The sequence below is a fragment of the Rhinoderma darwinii genome, chromosome 4, assembly GCF_050947455.1.
Source record: "Rhinoderma darwinii isolate aRhiDar2 chromosome 4, aRhiDar2.hap1, whole genome shotgun sequence".
NCBI lineage: Eukaryota > Metazoa > Chordata > Amphibia > Anura > Rhinodermatidae > Rhinoderma > Rhinoderma darwinii.
In genome coordinates this window covers 386821484-386843829 of record NC_134690.1, presented here as the reverse complement: position 1 = coordinate 386843829, position 22346 = coordinate 386821484, and the positions used below count along the sequence as shown (strand labels likewise).

General features: G+C 43.9%; 1 protein-coding gene across 2 annotated transcripts in view; it reads right to left on the bottom strand.

The window, feature by feature from the left end:
- UBR2 (ubiquitin protein ligase E3 component n-recognin 2) overlaps positions 1–22346 on the bottom strand; it is an 82519-nt gene that overhangs the window by 9052 nt on the left and 51121 nt on the right. For both annotated transcript variants that reach the window (XM_075863259.1, XM_075863258.1), the window contains exons 27-41: positions 21111–21220; positions 18789–18869; positions 17785–17966; positions 16856–17058; positions 16023–16116; positions 15520–15681; positions 14540–14637; positions 14388–14451; positions 13601–13749; positions 13466–13521; positions 13158–13254; positions 12278–12345; positions 11169–11304; positions 5829–5919; positions 2096–2226 (exon numbers count right to left, since the gene is read on the bottom strand). In XM_075863259.1, coding sequence (XP_075719374.1) covers positions 2096–2226; positions 5829–5919; positions 11169–11304; positions 12278–12345; positions 13158–13254; positions 13466–13521; positions 13601–13749; positions 14388–14451; positions 14540–14637; positions 15520–15681; positions 16023–16116; positions 16856–17058; positions 17785–17966; positions 18789–18869; positions 21111–21220 — 1722 coding nt within the window. The remainder of the gene's footprint in view (positions 1–2095; positions 2227–5828; positions 5920–11168; positions 11305–12277; positions 12346–13157; positions 13255–13465; positions 13522–13600; positions 13750–14387; positions 14452–14539; positions 14638–15519; positions 15682–16022; positions 16117–16855; positions 17059–17784; positions 17967–18788; positions 18870–21110; positions 21221–22346) is intronic.

The following is a 22346-nucleotide window of genomic DNA, read 5'->3' as shown; positions in this document are numbered from 1 at the left end:
TCTTTCCCCCACCCAAAGAGAAGACTCGAGTGAGGGAACATATCTTCATACGGAAGATGTCTAGGAAGTGGAGGGCTTGTGGGGCCAAGAGTGGCCTTTGCCAGGAGGGCATAGGATGGAAGGATGGACGTCCCAAGATGGGCTGGTCCTATTCTCTAACCTCAGAAAGGACGTTTCAAGAGGAAAGATACCTCGCAGGATGGTGGGAAGGCTGTTGGCATCAAAGATAGTTCTGAAGTAGGAGGGAATTTTTAACGCCAGTGGCCTCAGATATAAGTTCATACAAAGGCTTACCAAAGAGTCTGCCCCATAAAAGGGAAGACCAGTAATAGTAAGGTCCGCTGTATTGCCAACAAATTAGCAGTCGCTCTAGAAATGACACGGGCAGACTCAAGACAGCGCACCCATAAGAACTTGGAGGCATGGATAAGCTGGGAAGCCAGATCAGCCAGGTCTTCCTGAGAAGCTCCTTCAGGAATGCCCTTGTGAACCTGTTTAGCCCAGGGTGTTTGAACGCAGGTTAGAAACTGCCACCACAAAGGCAGATTTGGCAAGAGAATCCAATCTCTTGTCAAGAGAATCGCGAATGACAGCGGGAGATGCCACACCTGACACAGGAAAGGTGGCGCTCTTGGACAGCCTAGTCCACCAGAAGAAACAGCCAAACTATTAAACCAAATCCACCGGAACAACATATCTATCTATTCTTCTGGAGGTGGACAAGTACCTGTCAGGGTGCTTCCATTCCTTAGATGAGATCCTCAAATTCGCGGCGGTTTGGAAAAACCAGAGGCTTGCGCTGGTGACAGCGGAAAGAAACATCTTCCTGGGAGGGGGAGTCATCCATAACAAGTTGTGCCTGTCAGCAGGTATCAAGTCTTGTAAAGCAGCTGCCATTTGGGTGTCTCGACTGTTGACTTGCCATTGTCGTGTTCTGACTGATTCATAGTCTGATCCTGCAGAGGCAGGTTCCACAGTGCTGATCCTAACAGGGGACGCTAGTAAAGAACCTGAAGAAGAAGAGCGGGTCCTATCCCTTGCTCTTCTGGATCCCTTACGTGATGTATCATGTAGCAGAGGGTGCGTTACCCAAAGGACATTCCAGGGAGCATTGATCTGGGCCACTTTCTGGGATGGCAGGCGTTCCTAAGACTCAGACATAGTCTGGGAGATTCTGGACAGGTTCCAAATGCATGTCAGGGAGGGACCAAATTCTGCGAGGGTGCAGTATTCTCGGGGGACGGAGGCTGCAGCAGGTACAACAGGTTCTCTTGGATGGCGCTGACTGCAGCGATAGCGCAAGAGAAGAGAGACAGACCGCATAGTGGAAATTCCATGCTGAGAATGACTGGGCCCGCCCCCTCAGTAGCCAGCCAAGCAGCCGATAGGCTAGGAAAAACACATAAAATAGGTGGGTGTGGTCTGCCAAGAACGGAAAGGTCCAGTGTGGGAAACTCTAAACCGCAGCAATAAGTGATGTGGCGGCGGGGGGTTTGAACGTGCTTCTCATACCCACCCTCCGACGTCTTCAGGTGCACCAAGGGTCACCCCTTCGATAACCTCTCACATATAATGGGGTACCGCCATGCCACTTGCAGAAGCAGAAAAGAGGAGTTAGGTGACCAGGGTAGAGGAAGCGCACTGCAGAGGCCTGCCTGGCTTCCTGGCACCCTTAGAGGGTTGAGTAGGCTTGTCAACAAGGCTGACAATCCATCCTAAACCTAAATGACAGAAACAATACTAAAATGTTAAAAAAATGCAGCAGACCTGAGAATCTATGAACACTGGCTAAAAACGGATTGGCTCAGTGTATGTGGGTAGGGTATGGCCTGCCTGGGCAGAGCCAACACTCTTTTTTTTTCTACTGTGTCAGCCGTCAGCCACCTAGTGTCAAGGACTTATATACATGGTTCAGTGCCTCCCAATGTTATCAATGAGAAATATACATTTCATAGCAATCACTTCAGATTGAAAAGAACCCATTACAAAATCTTATTGCCAAGCGGTGTTAAAAAAATAAAAATACTACAATGTCAAATAGTATAAATAATTATCAACAATATGACTTAACAGGCAAGATAAAACATTAGCATACCTGGCAACTCAGTAGGTGCCGGAACACCATTCAGGTAATGGAAAAACAGGGCTGAACACCTAAGGAAGGGCAGAATTGCTGTTTTTATTGCCCTGTACAGATGCCAACCGGAGGACCATCTCTTCATTGAGCTTTGAAATGAAACAGAAACAATGTCAAGACAGAAATAGAGACCAGACGTAGCTGTTGAACAATGCACATAATATTAGAGAATAAACACTCCAAAGAGGACCTATCAGCTCTCCTGTGTGGTGCAGTATAGAGGAGCGGTCAGCTCTCCTGTGTGGTGTAGTATAGAGGAGCTGTCAGCTCTCCTGTGTGGTGTAGTATAGAGGAGCGGTCAGCTCTCCTGTGTGGTGTAGTATAGAGGAGCTGTCTGCTCTCCTGTGTGGTGTAGTATAGAGGAGCTGTCAGCTGTCCTGTGTGGTGTAGTATAGAGGAGCGGTCAGCTCTCTTGTGTGGTGTAGTATAGAGGAGCTGTCAGCTCTCCTGTGTGGTGTAGTATAGAGGAGCTGTCAGTTCTCCTGTGTGGTGTAGTATAAAGGAGCTGTCAGCTCTCCTGTGTGGTGTAGTATAGAGGAGCTGTCAGCTCTCCTGTGTGGTGTAGTATAGAGGAGCTGTCAGCTCTCCTGTGTGGTGTAGTATAGAGGATTTGTCAGCTCTCCTGTGTGGTGTAGTATAGAGGATTTGTCAGCTCTCCTGTGTGGTGTAGTATAGAGGAGCTGTCAGCTCTTCTGTGTGATGTAGTATAGAGGAGCTGTCAGCTCTCCTGTGTAGTGTAGTTTAGAGGAGCTGTCAGCTCTCCTGTGTGGTGTAGTATAGAGGATCTGTCAGCTCTCCTGTGTGGTGTAGTATATAGGATGTCAGTTCTCCTGTGTGGTGTGGTATAGAGGAGCTGTCAGCTCTCCTGTGTGGTGTAGTATAGAGGAGCTGTCTGCTCTCCTGTGTGGTGTAGTATAGAGGAGCTGTCAGCTCTCCTGAGTGGTGTAGCATAGAGGAGCTGTCTGCTCTCCTGTGTGGTGTAGCATAGAGGAGCTGTCAGCTCTCCTGTGTGGTGTAGCATAGAGGAGCTGTCTGCTCTCCTGTGCGGTGTAGTATAGAGGATCTGTCGGCTCTCCTGTGTGGTGTAGTATAGAGGAGCGGTCAGCTCTCTTGTGTGGTGTAGTATAGAGGAGCTGTCTGCTCTCCTGTGTGGTGTAGCATAGAGGAGCTGTCAGCTCTCCTGTGTGGTGTAGTATAGAGGAGCTGTCTGCTCTCCTGTGTGGTGTAGTATAGAGGAGCTGTCAGCTGTCCTGTGTGGTGTAGTATAGAGGAGCGGTCAGCTCTCTTGTGTGGTGTAGTATAGAGGAGCTGTCAGCTCTCCTGTGTGGTGTAGTATAGAGGAGCTGTCAGTTCTCCTGTGTGGTGTAGTATAGAGGAGCTGTCAGCTCTCCTGTGTGGTGTAGTATAGAGGAGCGGTCAGCTCTCCTGTGTGGAGTAGTATAGAGGAGCGGTCAGCTCTCCTGTGTGGTGTAGTATAGAGGAGCTGTCAGTTCTCCTGTGTGGTGTAGTATAGAGGATATGTCAGTTCTCCTGTGTGGTGTAGTATAGAGGAGCTGTCAGCTGTCCTGTGTGGTGTAGTATAGAGGAGCGGTCAGCTCTCTTGTGTGGTGTAGTATAGAGGAGCTGTCAGCTCTCCTGTGTGGTGTAGTATAGAGGAGCTGTCAGTTCTCCTGTGTGGTGTAGTATAGAGGAGCTGTCAGCTCTCCTGTGTGGTGTAGTATAGAGGAGCGGTCAGCTCTCCTGTGTGGAGTAGTATAGAGGAGCGGTCAGCTCTCCTGTGTGGTGTAGTATAGAGGAGCTGTCAGTTCTCCTGTGTGGTGTAGTATAGAGGATATGTCAGTTCTCCTGTGTGGTGTAGTATAGAGGATCTGTCAGCTCTCCTGTGTGGTGTAGTATAGAGGAGCTGTCAGCTCTCCTGTGTGGTGTAGTATAGAGGATATGTCAGTTCTCCTCTGTGGTGTAGTATAGAGGATATGTCAGTTCTCCTGTGTGGTGTAGTATAGAGGATATGTCAGCTCTCCTGTGTGGTGTAGTATAGAGGAGCGGTCAGCTCTCCTGTGTGGTGTAGTATAGAGGAGCGGTCAGCTCTCCTGTGTGGTGTAGTATAGAGGAGCTGTCAGCTCTCCTGTGTGGTGTAGTATAGAGGAGCTGTCAGCTCTCCTGTGTGGTGTAGTATAGAGGAGCTGTCAGTTCTCCTGTGTGGTGTAGTATAGAGGAGCTGTCAGCTCTCCTGCGTGGTGTAGTATAGAGGATCTGTCAGCTCTCCTGTGTGGTGTAGTATAGAGGATCTGTCAGCTCTCCTGTGTGGTGTAGTATAGAGGATATGTCAGTTCTCCTGTGTGGTGTAGTATAGAGGATATGTCAGTTCTCCTGTGTGGTGTAGTATAGAGGATCTGTCAGCTCTCCTGTGTGGTGTAGTATAGAGGATCTGTCAGCTCTCCTGTGTGGTGTAGTATAGAGGAGCTGTCTGCTCTCCTGTGTGGTGTAGCATAGAGGAGCTGTCAGCTCTCCTGTGTGGTGTAGTATAGAGGAGCTGTCTGCTCTCCTGTGTGGTGTAGTATAGAGGAGCTGTCAGCTGTCCTGTGTGGTGTAGTATAGAGGAGCGGTCAGCTCTCTTGTGTGGTGTAGTATAGAGGAGCTGTCAGCTCTCCTGTGTGGTGTAGTATAGAGGAGCTGTCAGTTCTCCTGTGTGGTGTAGTATAGAGGAGCTGTCAGCTCTCCTGTGTGGTGTAGTATAGAGGAGCTGTCAGCTCTCCTGTGTGGAGTAGTATAGAGGAGCGGTCAGCTCTCCTGTGTGGTGTAGCATAGAGGAGCTGTCAGCTCTCCTGTGTGGTGTAGTATAGAGGATATGTCAGTTCTCCTCTGTGGTGTAGTATAGAGGATATGTCAGTTCTCCTGTGTGGTGTAGTATAGAGGATATGTCAGCTCTCCTGTGTGGTGTAGTATAGAGGAGCGGTCAGTTCTCCTGTGTGGTGTAGTATAGAGGAGCGGTCAGCTCTCCTGTGTGGTGTAGTATAGAGGAGCTGTCAGCTCTCCTGTGTGGTGTAGTATAGAGGAGCTGTCAGCTCTCCTGTGTGGTGTAGTATAGAGGAGCTGTCAGTTCTCCTGCGTGGTGTAGTATAGAGGAGCTGTCAGCTCTCCTGCGTGGTGTAGTATAGAGGATCTGTCAGCTCTCCTGTGTGGTGTAGTATAGAGGATCTGTCAGCTCTCCTGTGTGGTGTAGTATAGAGGATATGTCAGTTCTCCTGTGTGGTGTAGTATAGAGGATATGTCAGTTCTCCTGTGTGGTGTAGTATAGAGGATCTGTCAGCTCTCCTGTGTGGTGTAGTATAGAGGATCTGTCAGCTCTCCTGTGTGGTGTAGTATAGAGGATATGTCAGTTCTCCTGTGTGGTGTAGTATAGAGGATATGTCAGTTCTCCTGTGTGGTGTAGTATAGAGGATCTGTCAGCTCTCCTGTGGGGTGCCGTAAGGAGGACCTGGCAGCTCTGCGTAGTGTAGTATAGAGGACCTCAATGGGGCAAGCAGCTGATAAAGAAGAAGTGTTTCCAAAGTGGACAATGCAACCCCTTTATTGTATCTACTAAGGCTTTTTGGCCATTAAATTATTATGTCACATGCACTAGCACATCTGTTATAGAGCAATAACAGTCAACTAAATCTGCAACAAGAAGCAATATATATGTTCTTACCTTCCAGTACACTGGCAAATTGTCCTATACAAAGCTAATGCAGCTTGTTCCTCTTCTCCATCTGGGCATTCTTGCTCCATTTCTTCTTCATCTGTGAATATATTAAATAAAAAAATAGAAGAACATTGGGGCTATTTCTTAACAGTCATATACCGGTAAACTGAGATAAAGTTTATTCAATTATAGAAAAATCATCAGTTAACAACAATCACAGAATAATTCTGTTTAATATAATATGTACTTATTCCCCAGCTTTTCTGGAAAAATAATGTTTGTTTTTTTTGAGAACTCACCATAAATTCCTTTTATATTGTGGGTATAAGCTGCTGCCACTGGGAGGCGCGCCCCTAAACAGGCTATACCCCTCCTGCCGACACTGAGCTAATTAGTTTATAAGCAGTTACCAGGAGAAGCCAACAGAAGGTAACAGTAAACCTAGAACAAAACCCCTGATGGGTCAGAACCGCAAAAGAGGAACCAGAAAAAAAAAACTGTAAATGCCCAAAAAACAGAAAAATGGAATTGGGTGGGAGCGGAGTCCCCCATAGAACTCCACGAGGAAAAGACTTTATGGTGATTACTAAGAAAAAACCCTAAAGCAGTCCTCAGGGGAGATAAGAAGAACATTGCACAAACTATCGTCTAATCCAGTACTACCTGCAGAACCTACTGAATGGGAAAAACATTTGGAGATGCAAAAGTATGAAACTCATAGAACACAGTAAGGTGTGGAGAGAGACAGGCAACAACGGTATGCCCCTGCCAGCAGATGCCACAAGGCACATAGTGGAGCAGGTGAAGCCCCAGATCCTCACACTGCTGGGGAAAAGACAAAAATCTGAGCAATGAGCAAAGAAAAGGAGGATGGAAACTTCCCTCAAACTAGCGAAAACAAAACTTCCATGGACCTGTGAAGAATAGAAGATGGGGAAGGTCATTTGGTCTTCAGAAAGGTTGTGATGACTCGTATCAAAAAACCACTTGACCTCAGGGCTATGGCTTGACAAAGCGTGGTGCCAAAAGGTAGTGACTCGAAGGTTTAGGAGATGGCTGAGCCAAGAGAGTAGGTCCTCTGACAGAAGTAGACATCGGGAAAGATCAGTCAAAAAGGGCAATGTGAGAGTCCACACTCGTCAAAGCAAGAGTCACCAGGATGATGAATGTCCTCACCCGCAATCTGCCTGAAACTCCTTGGAAGAGGCAGGAAAGGAAAAAAATGTATATTCAAGAAACCAGCCAAAGGATGAAAAGGACTACCTGCCCAGGTCCAGACATCTTCTGCCGAAGAAAACTGCTGTCCAGTAGACGAATACTGGAAATGGGGCTACAGATAGAGCCCAAGCTTGGCTCTCAACCCACAATAGGAATGTGGGCACTTCTGAGCTGTAGGTCAACTTGACCGTGTTGGCCTAATCACTCTAGGAGGGGAATCCAGTGAAGAAAAGACAAGCCCTGGGGAATGATTGGATATGAGAACACCTGATGGGATGCACGACATACCCTAGGATGATCCAGGCAAGCAAAATTGACTCGAGCGGACAAGATTCTCCTGATGAATGCGGCAAAGGTGACACAGAGAATAGGGGGAAGGCTAACATAGAGGAAGAATCCTCCAAAGACAATGCAGTAATAAGTCTGCAGAGTGTCTAAGAAGATTAAAGGCTGTCCCGTTTCAAACGGGAGTACACCTGTACCGGGATATCATCCAAGCATGGCATGAGAGAAAACCACCTGTACCGAAGAACTGCTAAAAAAAAAAACGGCAAGTACCCCCAGGAGGACATGAGGAGCAGAAGCCAGGCCGAAGAAAACTCGAAGGAGCACTTGTGGACTGGACATATTGGGATGCAGGAATCCGATATCATTTACCAGAAGAAAACTTGTGAGTGTGCTTGACACCAGGAGACTCAGAAAAAAATCTCGGACCAAGAAGACAGGAGTAAGGAAAGAGAAGACCCGAGAGGGAACTTGGAAGCCGAATGGCTGCCAAAGTTTGAATCAGAGATAGGGGTGAAATTGACCCTATAGGTGCAGTGGAATGCGCCAAAAGTCTCTCTGCACCCAGCGGAGCCACGCTGTGTATCATCTTTCCTGTAAAGGGAAAACTGATTACGCCAATGTCACCTGGGAAGCTCATGCCATGTAGATAGTGGTAGTCTTGGCCAGTTGAAAGATTGGTGGGTCTACCATAGATGAAGCAGACCCATTGGCCAGGAGGTATCCGGCGGGTCTACCATAGGTGAAGCAGGCCCGTTGGCCAGGAGGTTTTCCAGTCCAGCAACTTGGAGTGAGAGAAAAATGCGCATCAGGGAGCTTGTATTTTTTGGAAAAAACTTGTAGATATTCCGAAAAGGAGAAAACCTCAGGACCAAGGAGGATCCGAAGCGGACTGCAGTGATAAGGCTTACCCATGTGATGGCCCTCCCAGGAGCACTGTAAAGCATCTAATGCCTTTTTAGCAACTGAATTTCCTATGTTTAGACCTAGGATTCTCCCGTCTTGCTTTGCAGCTTTGACTGCACTGCTAAAGAGAAACTTGGAGGATGATGTCATGGGATCTGAGACATTTAAAACTACTATAGCTCGTCTACTATATATGGCGAGGAAACCGATTGCTCAGAGATGGCTGCAGGAACTACCTCCTACACGTATTGAGTTTATTGCCTCGTATCCATGGAAAAGCTTATTTATCTGAAAAGGGGTTCCTTGAAAAAATATGAGTAAATGTGTGCTCTCTGATTGGATAGTTCGGACCTAGATTCTATTGACTTGATAAGAGATAGGGGCCTATGTAGAAATCCTGTGTAGTTGAATAGTGGTGCAAAGTGGATGTACGACTATGAAACGGAGGATAACATTGTGGATTTACATCACTGTTATTATGAATACAGTCTGATGTTAACTTTTTGCTGAAATGTAATTTCTAAGGCATGTACCGGGTTGGGGAGGAGGGGGCAGGGGTTCTAGTAAGGGGGATTGGTTTTTGTATTTTCTGTACTCTTGTACTTGTATTGTGAAAAAATGCAAAACCTTTCTAATAAAAAGTTACTTGATTTAAAAAAAGAGAAACTTTGAATTAGTGCCGATCGCAAATAACAACAGTGTCAATGGAAACTGAGCTGTAAGTTTTGCCAAGTTCTGACATCTCAAGTAGCAGTCGAGTACCCAGTCTAGAAAAAAAAAGAGGGTAATCTGCAAGAACACAATTACTCCACTATAGAAAGGGGTAATGTGACCTTCTAATGTCTGCAATAACTGGGTAGTCAAGCAGGTACAGGGGCCGGTAATAGCACAATAACCCATCTTATTTATGGACAGTGAAAATCTATCCATGTGAGAGACAGCAACTAGCGTTCGCACGATTGCCCCGCCATGTAAGTTGGTAATGTGGCTGTCTAGTGCTTCAATAGGTGTGTAGCCATGTCAGATACGAGGCCCTGCAACAACATAATCGCACTGACGAAGAATGCAGTAACGTGGCTGCCTAGAGCTTGCAATAACTTTCTAGCCAGTCAAATACAGTGTGTATAATTAACACAATTACTCCGCCAGGTAGGGGTTAATGTGACTGTCTTAAGTTAGCCAAACTGCACAGCCAAGTGAGATACAGCATGGAGTGTTAACAAAAGTACTCCGCCTGGGTAAGGGGCTAATGTGGCCATCTAGAGCTTGCAATAGCCGCAGCAGTTATGTAGCCCTATTAGTTACGGGATTGTGCCCTCGGAGAAATGTCAGCTGCACCGTCAAAACACAATTACTCTGTCTATGAAAGTGAGTGAGGCTGTGTGGTGCTTGCAGTAGCTGTGTAGCCATGTTATATATAGGGTCTTGCACTGGCACAATTACTCCATCTTTGGAAGGGGGTAATATGGCTGTATGGTGCTTGCTGTAGATGAATTGCCATGTCATATACCGTGTCAGCATAGTTACGGAGCCTATGTAAGAGGGAATGTGGCTGTATGGTGCTTTCTGCAGATGCGTTGCCGTGTCGTATACAGTGTCCAGCATCAGCATCGTTACTGCGCCTATGGAAGGGGATAATGTGTCTGTCTGGTGCTTATAATAGCTGCATAGCCATGTCAGATACAGCGACAAGCGCTAGCACAATTTCTCCCGTGACCCGTAGGCTGGTGGGCGACATAGGAGCTCTGGTGCACTTGTCTTCTTTGGCAGGGGGACGACAGCGCTCCTAGTGGCAGCTGTCCATTCCCACTGCCTGTGTCCCCCATTGACACGAATGAGAAAATTAGGGTTAGGAATAATTCTAAATGTCCCCGATGCAGAAGAAGTGAGGCGAGATACTTTACTATTACTTGGGAGTGTGTTGAAATAAATAAGTCTCATTTGCATCTGATAATCCCCTGCTATAACATAAATCAGATATCTACACACTGACTTAGGCTACATTCACACGAGCGTGACAGATTTACGCACGTAAAATTATTGCATCAGTGTGCTTTGCAAGCGTCTTTTCACACAATCGTAAAGCACTTTTTTTAAAAATGGAATCGATGCCCAAATCACGCACAGCACACGTGTGAATAGCGCATTGAAATCAATGGGGCCGTGTGCTGTGCGTGGTTTCAACACACAGCACATGGACAAGATTCACGTTCGTGTGAATGGGCCCTTACTGTTGAGTTTGTAGTAAATCCTTGCTTATACACAACAGGCAATGTAAGAACACAAGAGCTTCAATGTAAAGCAAGGAGGACCGATAAAGCAGCAGCTTCAGGATGTGCGGAGAACTTTTAGACTACCTTAGGCTCAAATAGGCAATGCAGCCAAGCTGAAGGTACCGGTTATAGCTCTACCCTAACGAAGAAGAGATAAAAAGTAGTCCAGCAGCCATTACTTCAAGGGGTTTTCCCATCAGAGACATTTATGACATAATCACAGGATATGTCCTAAATGTCAGATAGATGCGGGTCTCACCTATTTCTAGAACGGGGCCCCCTAAACCTCGTTCCACCTCTCTGTGCTCTGGCTGACTCGTGTGATTTCCGACCATGAATTACGGATACAGCGTAGCTCGCCGAGCTCCGCTGCTTCCGTAATTCATGGTTGGAAATCACACGTTTCAGCCGGAGCACAGAGAGGTGGAACGAGGTTTAGGGAGCCCCGTTCTAGAGATAGGTGAGACCCGCATCTATCTGACATTTAGGACATATCCTGTGATTATGGAAAACCCCTGTAAGAAAATGAACAGCAGCTAAATATTACTCAAAGGTAGTGACATAGAACTGTTAAGACCACAACTGATCGTGCGTCTTAAGATATAACAAGCCGTAAATCATTATGCCAGTTAACCAGCATTTATTGTGAAATAAATCTACTTACCGGGACTGGATGTGAGCACTATCTGAATGACATGTGCCATGGTTACTAAGTGAAATAGATGTAGGTCTCCAATACCCAAGCTGTACCCTGAAAAGTCCTGGCATTGTACTGCTGGGAAAGAGAGCACCAAGCTGACCTGCCGGGACGAATACAGTCACTAAAAATAGTCACATTTACACAACTCATTACATACACAAATAAAACTGCACAACAATATGTAACCTGCACTGGATCAATAAAGTTTTATAATAAAGGGGTATTCCCGTTAAACATTTATGGCATATCACCGTAACTCCATTCCGCCTGGTGAGTTAGTATCCAGACGGAGAATGAATGGAGAGGAGGCAACGCACCAAGCAGGCTCGGCTGTTTCCATAAATCCTATAGGAATCAATGAAGAGAGTCGCACACATGCACAGCCAGCTCTCCATTTATTCTCTATCTGAATGCGGCGGGATGAGTGTCGGGTGACTCCCGATCTGGAGATAGATGTGCGTCCCAGAGCTGGGACCTGCACCTATCAGACATTTATGACATATCCTGTGGCTATGCCATAAATGTCTATGGTGGGAATACATATTCAAGGCTTTATTCACACTGACACCAGGGCTCCTGTTTATAATGGGAGCCATGACGCTGTGACAGATCAGTTATATGATGGATCCAAACGGCAACGGACGGGCACCCACTGACTTACGATAAAGTCAGGGGTTCTGTCCAGGAATCCACTGCAAGAAGCGCTATTCTTGCAGTCAAAAATAATAGTACCCTTGAAGGAACCCCCGACGGAGACTCAAAGTGAATGAGAAAAGAGCGAGCAACATGTAGTAATCTACTGAAAACATTACTAAACTTTACAATACTTTAAAACAATTCGAACCCCTTACTGAGGTCACCGAACCTCATTAGGACGTAATAGTAAATCTTGGCGGGCACAGAAACGGTCATTGATAGCCGGAATACAGCTGTAACGGCCGGGTTCAGAGAAACCTTTAAACCTGGCCATTTAACCCCTTAGATGCCACAATCAATAGTAAACGTGGCATCTTAGGTATTTGACAGAGGGAGGGGGGCTTATAATTAACTGTGAAATGACTAGAAACACTCACCATTAAGTGGAACATGTCTATGTCGAGTATGCCGGGGGCTTCATCACTGACCTCTTGTAGCACGATTGCTGTATGAGAATGTGTGGTGACATGAGCAGTGTAAGTAATGAAGATCACCCAATTTTTAAAATAAACTACTAAATAAGCAGGAAGAATAAGGACACTCCTTTCTGCATACTTTTTGCCTCATAGAATCCTATATAGACATTATAGTTAAAACATAGGTCAGATAGATGGCACAAACACAACCTTAAAGGGGTTGTCCAGGTTGGGGGTTGTTTTTTATACTGGATGACCTATCCACAGGATTGTTCATCAGTATATGATCGGTGGGGGTCTGACACCTGGACCCTGCACTGATCAGCTGTTTTGGCTGCCGGAAGCAGAAGGCTCCGACCACTGTATAGCGGCCGTGCTACAGTACTGCATCTTTTCTCCTATTCAAGTGAATAAGAGCAGAGCAGCAGTAACCCAGCACAGCCGCTATACAGTGGTCAGAGCCTTCTGCTTCTGGCAGCGACCCCTGCATAGCTTCCAGCCAGAACAGCTGATCGGTACTTGTCCGGGGGTCGGATCCACACCGATCACATATTGATGACCTATCCTGTGGATAGGTCATCAGTATAAAAACACAGCCCCCAACCTGGACAACCCCTTTAACAAAGCCTTAGGTTCTGTTCATACTGCAGTGCGTGTACTTCCAGCATATATGTTGGATGCATACAACTTTATGCCATACAGTCTGCTATAGACTAGTGTACTTTTGCTTATAGGATGCTCTTGTATTGGAAAGTCTAGTTGTTTGCCAATACAGTTGAAAAAAAGGTGTACAACACTTTCCAAGTGTGGTTCAAAATGTTATCAGAGTATATTAACTTACATTGGAAAACCCGAGCGAAGTGTTTCTGCACCACTGACAGAGGAGAAACCGTCCAGTGTGCGGCTGCAAACCTCGTCAGAGATTTTAGGCAGTCATCCTAAAAATAATAAAATGAATATCATTAGACCACTAGGTACTCCACACGTCACATTTTTCAGTCCCACATTACCAGCCAAAATGTCAGCAATGAATTAATGATCAGTATATGTATATTATTAAGAATAAGTTTCATATATTTTAAAAAATCTCCAGTACTAGTTTCTTCTCTTCCTTTGTTTTAGCATTAAAATTCATCATGTCGCCCTCACCTGTCTACAGGGTAGATTTCCAAACAAAGGTCTTTCTTCGTCCGTTAATATGCGTTCTAAAGAAATGCAAAATTGTGATTAGTCTTTGTCTCACAGGCACACATTGATCGACTATAAAGCAAAGACAATTCTTACCAATAGTTTGTATGGTGTATGCACAGCTTCCCCAGCACGTGATAGGGACACGAGGGTCTTGCTCATTGGGATGTACGTTGAGGCCGACCTTGTATGTTGCTGTTGCAAACGTTGTTAGCATCTCCTTGATGCTATCCGAGTATGGGTTCCTTGAAATTAACAGTAGACCAAACAGCTCAGTTATTTCTACCAGTTAAAAGCTATGACCACCTTTCCAACAATATGTTTTTATTGCTCCAATGCATCCAAATGAAAAAAAATAATTAAAAAAATAATTGATAAATGCAAATAGTTTTAATTAAAAATATTGTACCGCTTTGTGTCTACATCTCCTTTGAGGACCTATTTTTCTCCATGGAAACCGACTACGAACAAACCTTTTAAAGCCTGATTTTGTAGTCATACCCTCTTTTTTCCATAAGTTCCTTCATGAAAAATAATGAATGTATGTAAACAATAGATAAACTTAGGGTTTGTTTGTAGTCTGTCACATAGAGATGCATTGGCCTGCATAGAAGCTGTATACAAAAAACTGTAAATTTTGAATCCAAACCATTTGCAAAGTTGATGCAATTAATTTTTTAGATCCACTGGAGAAATAGAATAAAAAGGAGAACATACGGTTAAATGCCAATGAGCACATACAAACATTCCCTGATGCAACCCAGATTTGATCTAGTATAGTACTATGGGTCAAGTACTCTCATAATGATCAGCTACTGAATGCCATGTGAGATTTACCAATATTTCCTGATTAACGAAATGAAGGGATGGTTTAAATACGTACTTTGGTTGGAAAGCAGGCCGGAACCCTTCAGGGACACTTGTTTGCTTGGAAGACTCTGATTCATCTATAATAATCACATAATTATAAATATAACTAGTTAAAGCCTCGCGCAAATATACAAAAAACACATAAATATGGCTCTGTCCACTCACCAGTGCTCTTCTCTCTGTCAAGTTCTTTTAGTACGGTGATTTGCTGTCCAGTAACATTCACCCATTCAGCCAAGTCTGGTTGATCTGAAAAATCTAACCTGCAGAAATGAAGCAAAAATGACAGTGATAAAGATGAAGACATTGGCCGGCTTTGAACAATTCCTGGTCTAACGAAGACATAACAGCTGATCACGGAGTCGGCTCGTATCGCCAGGGGGGGGGGGGGTAGCCACGTCTGGCCATCCATATAAACGGCTGGTCATGCAATGCATGGGTGAGCCGTGTCTGCCAGAACGGCTCTTTGCTCTGACTCATACAAAAGAGTTCCCGCAGTACCCACCCACCCTCTATGACGTTCATGTACTCAAATAGGGCATACGGACAGGGCTTGTCGTCATGAAACCATCCCTTTAAAGGGTTATTCCCATTCTATAAAGTAATGGCATATCGCTGGAATATGCCATCACTTTATGATCGATGGGGGTCAGACCTATGGGACCCCCACCGATCCTGGGAATGAGTGGGCCACATCACCACTTGGCTGTGCAGGGAACTTCACCCCGCCCCAATCAAGTGCTGAAGTTCCCTGCACAGTAAGTGGCCGGGGCGCCGTTGTGCGAGGAAATTCTGCAGCAGTAAATAAGCTCTGTGACCCCTTCATTGATTCTCATATTCGTGGTTGGACCCCCCCCCCCCACCGATTATAAAGTGAGGGCATATCCTAGCAATATGCCATCACTTTATAAGATGGGAATACTCCTTTAAGCCGACAATTTCCATTTTTGTGGTTGAAGCTTGGACAATAGTCAGTTAATTCATCTATTAGTCTCAACCAACACTCCACCCCCAAAGATTGTTATTACAAAGCGTAAACATCTTCAGTGTGGGAGAGTCTAAAAGCTCTTTATATGTATATTATATAATGAATACGTTATGCACGCACAATATCATGGTAGAAGACAGCATTAGGCATTTCTAACCTGTGGTACAAGCTCCTGGGTGGGGGCAGCATGGGGATGACGGTGTTGCTTAAACACTGACAAAGTGGGCAGAGGAATTCGCCATTTTCGACATCATAGCTCGTGTGTGCACGTAAACGCTGCTGTCTACGTTGTTCCTTCATTTGCACTGCATCAAAATATCTTTAAAAAAATAAGTAGAATTGAGTTAATCATTTCAATATGGACATTTTAAGTATTTGCAATTCTAAACAATAATTGTCTAAAAAGGGAAATCCTTTTACACAGTGGTGGACATCCGGCCATGACTGCAACCTATGACTCTTGCAATACTTTCATACATGACCCCAAAGTCACTGGAGTTCTATATGGCTGAAAACCTGAAAAGTAGTAATTTTAGGTCTTGACAATATTAATGCACACAACGTTGAATAAATGATATCCTCGTGTTCATATCACCACATACTTGCTCAATCAACAGAATAAATTCCTATAAGGGTAAAAGTCTGAAAACCAATACATACCTTTGCCAGCAGTGAGCGTGCATGATGTGCCCACAGCTACCGGTGTGTGTCCCACAAGCCAAATCTGGATCCATGAAGAGCGGATCATAGTTCGCTGCACAGAAGAGTTGGTTGATTAGTAACACAATTAAACTGTAGTACCCTCCGTCAATGATATAGTAGGAACTAAGGGGGTTATGGGATTTAAAGGGATTATCGGGGACGTCAAAATGTTTGTGTAAGGGCAACGCAATAATAATGCAAAATAAGCAATACTTATACTTACCTATCCTTGCCCCCAGCGATCCAGCGCTGACGCTCTAGACAGCACTCCTGGTGGTTGCTTACATGCATGAAGCATGTGACCGCTGCAGCAAATCAGAGGGCTCAGTGGTGACGAATCATATTTCTGGCATAATACTAGAAATACAACATATGACTGCTGAGCCCTCTAAATGGCTGCAGCGGTCACATGCTATGGGCATGTAAACAACCACCAGGAGCGCCGCCGGAGCGTCAGCGCTGCATCGCCGGGGGCAATGATAGGTAAGTATTGCTTATTTATTTTATTTCCAGTCCTTACACAAATATATTTACAACCCGGATAACCCCTTTAAACAATTTTAGACTTTTCATCTTGCGCATAACAGAAGCAGCGGCTTCTCTTGACTATTATTAAGGTTCTGCAACATAACAGTGATGATCCTCACCTTCAATCATACAACCCATATCAATGTGAAAAAGCTGGCTACCGCTTTAAAAATTCAAGAGCAGTGAATGTGTGCACCTTCCGTATAATAGTATCCCACTGACTGACACATATCTAATAAGGAACAATTGATCTGGCTCCATACCTGGGTCTTGAATAATCTTTGCTCTGTTCTTGGAGAAGACGGTAGACCTTTGGATGAAGGCAGCTAGGACCATGGCTTTGCTGTCTACATTGTACGCCTGCTCCTCTTGACACAGAATACAAGTGACCAGTTGACTCTGTTCAACAAACCGGGTCTGGTGGGGTCCGAGCGCAACAAGCTTGGAGTCCAGCAAAGCAGGACTGCTGTATAGATTAGAAACAAATAAGATATGATGTCGAGATATCGAAACTGAATTTACTTTCATGAAGAATTACAGAGTCCCCCATTACAGAGATTGGTAGAGGTCCCTGTGGTCAGACCTCCATCAGTCCAATCGGCGATAAAAAAAAAATTCTGCTGGAAGGTCTCTTTAAAGAGGCTCTGTCACCAGATTCTCAAATCCCTATCTCCTATTGCATGTGATCGGCGCTGCAATGTAGATAACAGTAACGTGTTTTTGTTTTTTTTTGAAAAACGGTCATTTTTGGCCAAGTTATGAGCTATTTTATATATATATATATACATATATATATATATATATATATATATATATATGCAAATGAGCTTTGAAATGGACAACTGGGCGTGTTTTTTTTCGTTACTGCTGATCGTTTAACTCTTTCAGCACCCTGGACAGTGACTATCCCCTGACGTCGCCTAGCAACGCTCCCGTAATTACAGGAGCCCCATAGATTTCTAAGGGCCTGCCCGTGTTGTAATTACGGCCTGAAATAGGACATGTTCTATATTTTTTAACGGCACGGGCACCTTCCCGTAAGCATACGGGGAAGTACCTGTGGTCAATAGAAGTCCATGGGCCCGTAAATACGTGCCGTAATTACGGGGGTTTTTACGTTCGTGTTCCTGGGGCCTAAGTATAGGTTACAGGAACATTTATGAAATGTATTAGCATTAGATGCTTATGTCACCTGTTATCATGTGAAGTTGATGCGGACACGCTGAGTTCATCTATCGACTGCTGGAAAAGCTCTTTGTTTTCATCAATGAAGTGTCTCTGCATTTCGGACATCTGGGCCATGATCTTCTCTTTGCGGAGTCGGGCAATTTCAGCCTTCCGCTTCCTCTCTGCTTTATCTTTATCACGAGTGTACTGAAAGTCATTACAGCACATTCATTAAAATGTGGAAGAAGCCTCGACACGGTGAAAGCCACCATTCTCTGAATCCAGCCAAAATGTCTAAAATGTTAAAGGTTAGGTCCACCTTTGCAAAAAAAATTAGAAAAAATAAATAAAACACTCTGCAAATAGTCTTGATCTCTATTGATTTGTGTCTACAGCTCCCATGCAGACCTGTGTCTCCATGGTAACAGACTACAAACAAATACTGTGTAGTCTGATTCTGCAGTCATACTCCCTTCTTTCATTCCTCTAATTCTTGCGAAGCTGGCGAAAGTATGAAAGCAAGAAGTAGGGGATAGATGAGTGGGATTATGACTGCAGGATCAAACTACAAAGAGTTTTATAGTCTGTTACCTTGCAAAGATCTGCATAAAAACGGTAGACACAAAAAAATATGAATTAAGACTATTTGGAAAGTTGCCTCATTTTTGAAAAAAAATTGGTTGCGAAGGTGGACATGACCTTTAATGTACATCGAGTGGCCTTAGTAATGGCCCTACTATCACTGGTAGACTATATTCTCATGAACGTTGGTTTAGCTGATAATATGGATCCTTTGTATGTAGACAACAGGTAAATCCAAACAATTCCCTTATGAATGCGAACAACCGTTTCCAGTCTACTAATAGAGTATATACATCTATATGGTCTGCTATTGCATTTTTGCTCTGGGTCCCATCATCCCTTTTAGTCCTCTTTTAGACTATTTATGAACTTGGCACAAAGTTGTGTCTGTCTCTGTGTGTGTCTAGAGACATGTGTAGGTAGATGATCAATTCTGGTGGCAATTACCTCTTCCAACACATTGCCTTCTACCTCTACCACTGTAGTTGCAGAAGAACTTTCTCTGATCTTCTTAATTGTTCCAAATGTCTAAAAAAATAAAAAAAAATAAAAAAAAAAGAAGACAATTAAGCTGTAATACCCTCTAGGGTTGTCACGATACCAGAATTTGGACTTCGATACTTTGTGTAGTATTGCGATACTCGATACCAAACGATACTTTGGCAATAATAATTTAAAAAAAAGTTCTTCCATTTTCTGATGTGAGGCGCGAGGTGTGATGAATTTTGAACCTCCATGTGCCTCACATTAATAGTAATTAACCCCATCATGTTCCTTAGTTATAATGGACAACATTGTGTTAATGTGTGAGGTACATGATGCGGTTGATTAGTATTAATGTGAGGCACATGGATTTTCCAAATTCATTATAACTCGTGCCTCACATTATTAAGTAAAATAATGCATTTTTGAATTTTTTTTAACAGCGTAAAAATCATACATGTTTCGCAACAATACCAAACGTGTATATTTTATGTATTGAGACTTTTATTTTAAGGTTTATTGTAAAAAATGCATGTATTTATTTTTTTACTTTTTTTTTAAAATTTAAAATAACTTTTTTTTTTATTTGTAACTTTAATGTACTAGCATATATGTCATTAGTGCAGCGCTGGTCGCATCCCCTCTCGTTGACCGCACGCGCACTCTTGTCAGGAGCGGGGCAATGGCTGTATTACACATCCGCTGTCACTATAGTCAGTTATTACAATACTAAGCTGTGCAGCCGGACACAGTTTAGTATCGAAATACATGAATTAACGGTATTGTACCGTTTGAGGGTGCACGGTATCGAAATAGTATCGATATTTCGATGCATCGTGCAACCCTAATACCCTCCATTATTTTCTTGAAAAGGAAAGAATTAAATCAAGAGGACACAGCTCAGGGACTTATTTCTGGCAATGCAGCGAAGAGATTAGTTAAACTGGAATCAGGAAAACATACCCCTACACATCCGACTCTTTCCCACCTTACAAACCTTTAAAAGCAACACGAAAACCAGAAAAGCTTCTAACCTACATTAACCCTGCCATCTCCACACTACCAGATGAGTAGCTTCTCCCCCTTAAACTTCTGTCTTCTTCAACCTTCCTTCGAAGATTGTAAGCACTTGCGGGGGGGTCCTCTCCTTCTGTACCAGTCTGTCATTCAGCAAAATCATGTTTATTGTACTTGTTTTTATTGTCTCATATAATGTACTTAAAGGCATCGGTCAGCAGTTTTGACCCCTCAAAACTGCTGACATCGCTATACAGAGGACAGGGAGCAGTGTAACCATACCTGGGATGATGGTCATGCAGTTTGCATTACCTAGAAATCGACGTTTTAATGGCCCCGATGCTGTAATCGCAAGTGCCCTCTCTGCTCTAAATGATGACTCAAGTGGTCTCCTGATTGGATGATAGCGTTTTCACTCAGAGCAGAGGGGCTGGGGAACATTCAGTAAAGAGAACCCTGAAGGGGGCGCCTTCTCGGCACTTGCTAACCGATGCCGGGGACATCAAAACGTGGATTACCCGGTCATGCAACCTGTTTGACCATCACCTCCGGTGTGGTTACACTGCTCTCGTCCGCTATATAGTTCTGTCAGCAGTTTTGAGGGGTCAAAACTGCTGACAGATTCACTTTAAACCCTTCCATATTTCTTATGTATAGCACCCCGGAATTAGTGGCGCTTTGAAATAAATAATCATTAATTATAATGATTTATTTCACTGCAGAAAAATACTTAAAATGTGATTTTTCCATCCTCAGCAATTTCTATAACTCCTATTAATTTCAATGAAGAGCAACAATTCGTGCATAGCCTGACCCTGTTCCCGGGATCAGTGGAGATCACTATGGTCAGACTACCACCTATCAGTGTAGGCTATATAGACATCAAATCCAGTCATAGAAATATGGCAGCCCCACTTTAAACATGGTAAGTAATCATCTGGTAAGCTTGCAAAGTCAGTACAAAGAGGATTCCTCATTTCTAATTCATCATTATTCACTCCATGCTTTTTATTGGCATGTCCTAAACCACTATGGTGTAAATGTTATTATGAAAAGAAGGATTTATTATCATAAAACTGAATTATCAGAATCTTATTGCAGAGAGAACAACTAGATTTAGGACTGCAACCCATAATTCAGTTACAGATCAGGAACTTAAATCCTTACTATTAACATCTCAAACTAATTTTAACATTGCTTCTCCTGTGAATACGGTTGGAGAGACATACTAATGGGAATCGCTGACGGAAGTTATTTGTGAAACGTTACCTTCAATATCCAGCGTATCATGTCCTTGTGAACCTCTAAGTGGGCTGAATTCTGCAATGTCTCCAACAAAGCCAAGATACTGGGTGATGTGTTAGGAGCTTCGCCTGGTCCTAAGTGATAAAATTGATGTCAGACAATGATTTACTTTTTTTTTTATTGTTGCTATGTGCTGTACACAAAATCTGTACAACTGTACTAAATGCCAGAGAACACAATATGAAGACCTGCAGTGAAGCTTCACCTCTAAATATATAGTCACAGAATGTAGATTATCTGTACTATAAACATACATGTTTTTCTAAACCTGGAAATCCCATTTAAAGGGTAACAATGTTCAAAAAAATTCTGACATGTCATAGTGACATAAAATCTCAGCTCACTTTTTAGGTATCAAAAAACCAGAGCAAATATAAAAAATAAAAAAAAAAAATTCTTAAAAAAAGAGGTGAAATGCTCAACACCACAAGGGAAAAATAGATAAATGCTCGGTTAATGCAAAGACAGTCTGAAGTATTCACAGAGTATTCACTTAGTTGCATATGGGCTGGGGATAAGTGAATCCTCTGTGAATACTTCGGGCTGTCTTTCCATTAACCGTCTGAGCGGTGACATTTATATGTCACAGTGACAGAGTTTTGATCGGTGGTGGTCTGAGCACGGAGTCCCCCACCGATCGTCAAAATGAAGCGGCAAAAGCCCGAGGGTGAGCGCTGAGCCGCTTAGTGTCTGAACGGCTTTTCTCGGAAAGCCAAGCAGTTGTTGTACGGGCTCATAGCCTTTCTATTGAGCCCCTACACCAATTACTCGGCTTTCCGAGAAAAGCGGATCAGAGACGAAGCGGATCAGAGACGAAGCGGATCAGAGACGAAGCGGATCAGAGACGAAGCGGATCAGAGACGAAGCGGATCAGAGACGAAGCGGATCAGCCCTCACCCGAGCGTTTCTGCCACTTCGTTTTAGCGATCGGTGGGGGTCTCAGTGCTCGGACCCCCACCGATCAAAACTTCTGACAACATTATGACATGTCAGAAGTTTTTTGAACGTTTAGTTACCCTTTAAGATTTGTCCATAGTGGAGTACAAAAAAATTGTAGAACGAAAAAAGTTTTCCTAATAAAAGGGTATATCCCCACATGTGAGAAATATAGCAGGGTTTACAGGTCCCCTAAACAATGCAGGGCCACCATATTTTACGATATCAATTCTTCTATAGGAGATCAGAGAATCTAAATATTTC